The 6245-nt window shown below is 35.0% G+C and overlaps 1 protein-coding gene across 1 annotated transcript; it reads right to left on the minus strand.

The window, feature by feature from the left end:
• Positions 1 to 2201: 2201 nt before the first annotated feature.
• CtsB (Cathepsin B) lies at positions 2202 to 3326 on the minus strand. Its single transcript, NM_001311987.1, is given in 1 exon segment — positions 2202 to 3326. A coding segment is annotated over 1 exon segment (1005 nt). The 5' UTR covers positions 3300 to 3326; the 3' UTR covers positions 2202 to 2294.
• Positions 3327 to 6245: the final 2919 nt, after the last annotated feature.

Here is a 6245-nt window from a genome sequence, read left to right on the forward strand (position 1 = left end):
GATACTAACGAATTAATATTTGATAGGCACCACAACAGACAGACCTACCAGGCTGTCGGTTAAATTAACAAGCACTATTTAATATTGCATTACGAACAGATATCAACAACACGTGACAAGTCGAAGCAGATGATTCAAACATATCATTAAATTATCGTAAAACATTCGCATGAACATAACATATCTCATATTTCAGTGAATAACAACTAATTACGTCATAGCGTATGTAGACGAATTAGTTTTATAGTTATAAACAAAAGAACACAAGATGCCGGTGAAAAAGAAAAACAGTTACTAAAGAAGAAACTATTCTTATCATATAATTATGATTCTATTCGTATTATTAAGGTGAAGGAAAGTCGCATCGTGCAAAAACAGTCATTGATTCACAGTTTTTCGTTGGTGCGCTTTATAACCGAGCCGTGTGCACATTATCATTCGCCACTTTTTACAGTCTACGTGTGATAACTATTTTACAATTTTCACTGACACGGCCGCGACTCGTACAGAAAAATAGTCGCAAGCGGCCGAGTAAAAAACAGTTTCACGGGCCTATGTTGTACCTTAGTAAAACAGTATCCGAAAGAGAATTAACGAATCCTTTTAATATCATTTTAATGGTCTACATCCATCGTTTGTGAATTTTCACTGAGTTCAAGTTTATCGTTACTATCCGAAAGTAATTGTAATTAGAGGGACGCTCTTTCGGCCATTTCCCATTCGGTCAATTACTGCAGCATGGCGAATGACAGTGACGGATCACATTTTCTTAAATTGAATAGTGCCCTCCGTTCAACAACTAACAGAGTTATGTATCTATCTATAGGTTTCATTTATCCTTTATTAAACTTTGAGAGCGATTACCCTTTTCTTTTTTTATCCCGCACAAAAGATTTATTAGCTATTGAAGAAATAAATAAAGTTAAAATATATTCCATTAGAATGATAGGTTTAAGAGTGATAAATGTAACATTATTTTCTTACTTAACTTGCAGAAGATTGCTTAATTTGAAGTCTGAAATTATCGATTTAAACTTAATAATCTTATATATAAAATTCTCGTGTCACAATTTTCGTTCCCATACTCCTCCGAAACGGCTTGACCGATTCTCGTGAAATTTTTTGAGCATATTGAGTAGGTCTGAGAATCGGCCAACATCTATTTTAAATCCCGCGCGGTCGGAGTCGCGGGCGTCAGCTAGTATTATAGTAATGAGTTGATAACAAACAATTATTCTATAGACATTACAATAGCACACTTTTTTAATTTTTCTATAGTTAAATTTTCACTCGGTATAATTTACCTTTTAAAAGACAACAGTCATCATATGTTTGCACAATTTAAATGTGGATGAAATGTTACAAAAATTGCATATAAACACTAGACTAAAACAAACTGCACTCGTGTATTCGTTACACGGTTTAAAAACTCATCGTAAAGCCACTCAAAGTGCCCCGACCGCGGTTAGCAAGTTAAAATTTTTAATGAAATGTGAAAAACGAATATACTCTCGACGTTTAAGTCGACTTTTAACCGCTCGACGTTAAATTAACTGGATAACGTTAGTAGTGTTACGAATACAAAATTAAATGCTTGTTACTTACTAATACTAACTTTAATAACTGACTACAAAGGTAGAGGAAGACAAAAAAAAGTAGTAATAGATTGTAGGAAAGAGGATTTGCGTAAGAAGGATGTGCATTCAGATAACATGATCGCTGGAATAGGAGGTACGGAAGGGACTACTAGTACTAACTAGTACATAATCACATTGGAATATTATGAATACAGCGAGTTACGATTTCCTTGACATTCAAAAATGTATACAAGATATTTAATTTCAATTTTAGCAGTTAAATCGTTCAGGAAGTTACCGCAATAATGCTCATTAAATGATTAACGTTCAAATACACGCGTCAGGTGAAATCATCCTGCGTTGGTTTTGTTCTGATTATGACGTCAGGAGTATTGCAAGCTTGACAAAATCTGTTACCGCACAATTTGTAGGTGTAATGCGTAACTTTTGTTAATTTGTAAAAATGTTAGAAAATTGGGTCAATAATGTTATAACAATATATAATCGTACATTTTGAATTATGTATTAGGCTATTAGGACTTACATATTATTTAAATAGTTTACTTGCTATTTTGGTTAATAATTTTCATTACTTTTAAAAGGTATTAAATGAAGAACACAGAATTAACGTAATGCAGTTTATTAAATTGCAACAAGTCCGTAAAGACTATACATTTTATAGGACATAATATTGCCTATACTTAGAGCGTGAGTGAATCAATTAAACAATGGTTCGCCGGCAACAATAGAGCTTTCGATGCCACAGTGGTCTTCACCTCTAAGGATTTTGAAGAAGCCGTTGTCACCCCAGTCGCTGTTCCAAGAATTTGCGATAAGCCAGTACTTGTTGCCGTTTTCGACACCCCAACCCATTATCTTGATCGCGTGTCCGCCGAGGGCGTCGCCGGTAACGTGTTTATAAACACCACTCTTGTATGACAACAGGTCCGCATATACTGTGAAAGCGCCTTCCACAGGACCGTTCTTGTATAGCTCCGCTTTAATGTGATCCTCGCCCCCTCTCACCGAGTAAACGTGCTTGCCATAGTGCTTGTCCTGTTTATATGGCACTTTGTAACCGGACTCGCATTCCTTGACACATTTAGGAGTCTTAGTGTCCCCGCTACACGGCAGTCTGTTACCCGGCACGTGGTGCTCGCACGGAGGAATCTCGTACGGCCTGCAGCCCTGGCTGGAATTATAGCTGCCACCAGAAACTAGACCGAAATGTTTCCAGTACTCCCAAGCGAGTGTGGGCATACCGCCGTTACAACCGAGCCCGCAAATAGGACAGCAACTGAGCAGGTCCTCAGCGGAAAAGTGGAAATGTTTCGTACCGTTCGAGTAGGTGCAAATGCGGTCGGTCATCGCTTCGACAGCGCCGAATGCCCAGCAGCTTCCGCACGACCCCTGATCTCTAACTTCGTTTAATGTCGGGCAATTAGGCCACTTGTCTCTCGGATCGAAGTTTTCGGGCAGACTCGCTATTAAATCAACTTCGTGCTGCATTGTTACGAGTGTGGTGAAGCGATCATCTCTCAACGTACCCATTAGTTTCTTGATATGCTTGAAAGGCGTATCCGAGGGGAAGTTTCTACCGGCTTTCCATGAGTCTTGTTTTGAATTGATTAGATTGATAAAGTCATCGCTGAGCGGGTCCAGGGTATCAGCCGTCACGGCAAATGCGCAGAGCAGCAAACACGTTACACTTGAATAAATCATTTTACTTTCTTTGTTTAGCAAGTGTGTTATAGATATATGTAGACACGTTACCCGCTGGAGTGCGGCGCGTCGACTGACCGCTCGGCTGTGGGTTGTGCTCATACGCCGAGTAATTGCGTCGAACCACACGATACGGGGCAAGTGGCCGCCCGACCGCCCGCGCGTGTCGAAGGTTAATCATCTATCTATAGTTATCACTCCTTGTAAGCAAACACAAAACGGTTGAATACTATACGGCTATCAAATATTTGTCTTGTCCCCGTCCGAAATAATTAGTCGGGGGCGACTGGAGACGCTTTGTTTGGACAACTAACGTTGTTTATAGCTTGAAAGGTGATTGGCATTTATGTAGTGTAGGGGACATTGAGTACTCATAGCAAACATAACATCTTTCGCTCGGATTCTTTTAATTATAAGTACTTGATTATACTTTGTGAAAATGATCTTTTAATTACTTATTTTCTAGCTGTCTTCAATCTATTAATTTGTTAAAATGTTTTGTTTGGTCACATAAGGATCGGCAATAATCTCAAACGTGATTGTAACACAATTTTTAAAATAATAATCAAGCCCATAAAGTTTGAAAAAATCAAAATATTACAACGGTCCATTGCTAAATTCATCTCGTTGTTTAATTTCTATTAAACATTCAAAAAATAGTTATGCGGCGTTCAAAATGTGCTGTCAGTTTATAATATACCTTGTAAGATATAAACTGAAGAAGTGTTTGTAAAAATGTCAATAAATAAAAAAAATATTTCTTCATTATTATAAGTATGACAATTATTTTTTCATTACATTGTAAGTTCCCTTAGTTATTTAGCACCTTACACGTGTATATTAAACGATTAAAAATATTGATAAAAATGGAATTTGAAGACTGGCATTGTTTGCTTAATTTATTGCTCTTAACTACCGCACATAAAATCTTTTAGTTATCACTTAAAGCAGTCGCTAAATATAAGTTAATTTATCATTTAATTCTCGGAGTGCAATAGTAATAACTCTTGTCATCATCTTACTAATATTATAAATTCGAATATTTGGATGGATATTTGTTAGAATTTGAAGATACTAGATACCCATAGGTTACTAATAAAGTTTTTGTTTAATTCCACGCCGACGGTCTCGCGGGCGATAGCTATCTTTGAATAAATCATTCAACTTGTTCGTTGTTATCACAAAATGAAACGAACAGATTCACTTTGTAGATTCAGATTGACTTAAAGCACTTCTAATTATTAAAACAAATGACAGGCATACCTAAATTATATAAAATCCACGTACAATCGAATGAGTAATGCTATTCAATAATCGATGTTATGGAAAAAATGCCTTACATTCTTTGCCATAGTGTAATGAGACGTGAAGACTTATTAATATGTAAATATTAACATTAAGATTATTATAATGATAGCTTAATTCTGTTTTTCATATACCATTACCACTAGTATCATAAAGAGAAAAAAATATATATAATATAATTTCATATGATAGATAATTTCCATTTATATATATAAAAGTAAGCCGTGTTAGTTACACTATTTATAACTCAAGAACGGCTTTACCGACATGGTTGAAAATTGGTGAGGAGGTAGCTTAGAGCCAGGAGACGGACATAGGATAGCTAGTTATTAATAGTTTGTCTTGTAACAATTTATTATGTGCTTATTTACCATGTGATTCTGAGAGCAAAATCCTCGTTTAAAGCATATTATCTCTATTTTGTTAATAATAATGTAAGAAATAAGTTTTACACAGATTTCGGTCTCAGAAACCAACTGTTAATCACATTACAAATGCTAGAATACTTGAATTACAAATTGAAAATATTATAAAAAATGGTTTATAATATTTATGGGTTTTACGTTTCGATCAAAACATATTTGTGGAATATTGTTGTGAAATGTTCATTATAAGAGCAATGATCGACCTCAAGTAATGATTGTTTATGTTGCACGTAATGAAGCTAAAGGAAAAAACAATATATATTACGTTACAATCACCTACAAAATAATTCTTGCTTGTTCATTTATTGACCACATGTTTGAAGATATTCTCTTGACCGGAATATAGGTAGAGTAGTTTTCAGATATCTTGGCGGCTCCAAAGTTCGCATGAGTCGTAAGTGTAGCGGGATGAAGCGGGTTGCGGGGGGGCAGTTAACAGCGGACCGATGACTTTAGGCTGCTAAGATATTTGAAAAGAACTATAATTACTAATGAACTACGACAGCAATAGGTCACCCAACTCGCCTCTTCCTCATTCATACGTCTACGCATATATGGAACTAAATAAACAGAAAAAATGAATGTTAAAGTCCTTTAAGAAGAAAGAATGCTAAATATACATAACTTTGAAATCCCGGAAATGTACATAGAATTACTAACTAAGCTGAACATACAAACGTGTTACTTTCATAAGAACTTTTTTAAATCACGTAGCAAAATAACTGATGATTTGGCTGTAAATTATAGCAATGACCTAAAATCCTGATTAAGATATTAAAAATGTAAATTTATGAGTTCAACTGAATTAAAAAGTAAAACTTTTTTTTTTAAATAAAGATATCGAACACTTTAATAAAAGTAAAATAATATTAATGTTTCAGTTTACTTTTGTCTAGTCTATCATTATTAGATGTTTGTTGATCATCTTTTGTCTCTTTCCTTTAAAGGGAAGCTTGTTTTCTTTCCATTATCGAGTAAACATATCAAAAAAATGTAATAATGTTTAATATATCGTGTTATCCTTTATTTCTGTTTACTCCGTAGTCAATATCCTGTTCATATGTTTACTTTTCGCTTCATTTTGTTCTTATTGCTTCCATTAAGTATGTTGCTCCACGCTATATTCCTAAGTGTAAACGATTTGATAAAACGAGAAAACATTTTCGCTTGAGTTCGCTACTGTTTTTATAAATGTAGTACTTTTATTGTTTGATTT

The sequence above is a fragment of the Papilio xuthus genome, unplaced genomic scaffold (assembly GCF_000836235.2).
Source record: "Papilio xuthus unplaced genomic scaffold, Pxut_1.1 DF827542.1, whole genome shotgun sequence".
Lineage (NCBI taxonomy): Eukaryota > Metazoa > Arthropoda > Insecta > Lepidoptera > Papilionidae > Papilio > Papilio xuthus.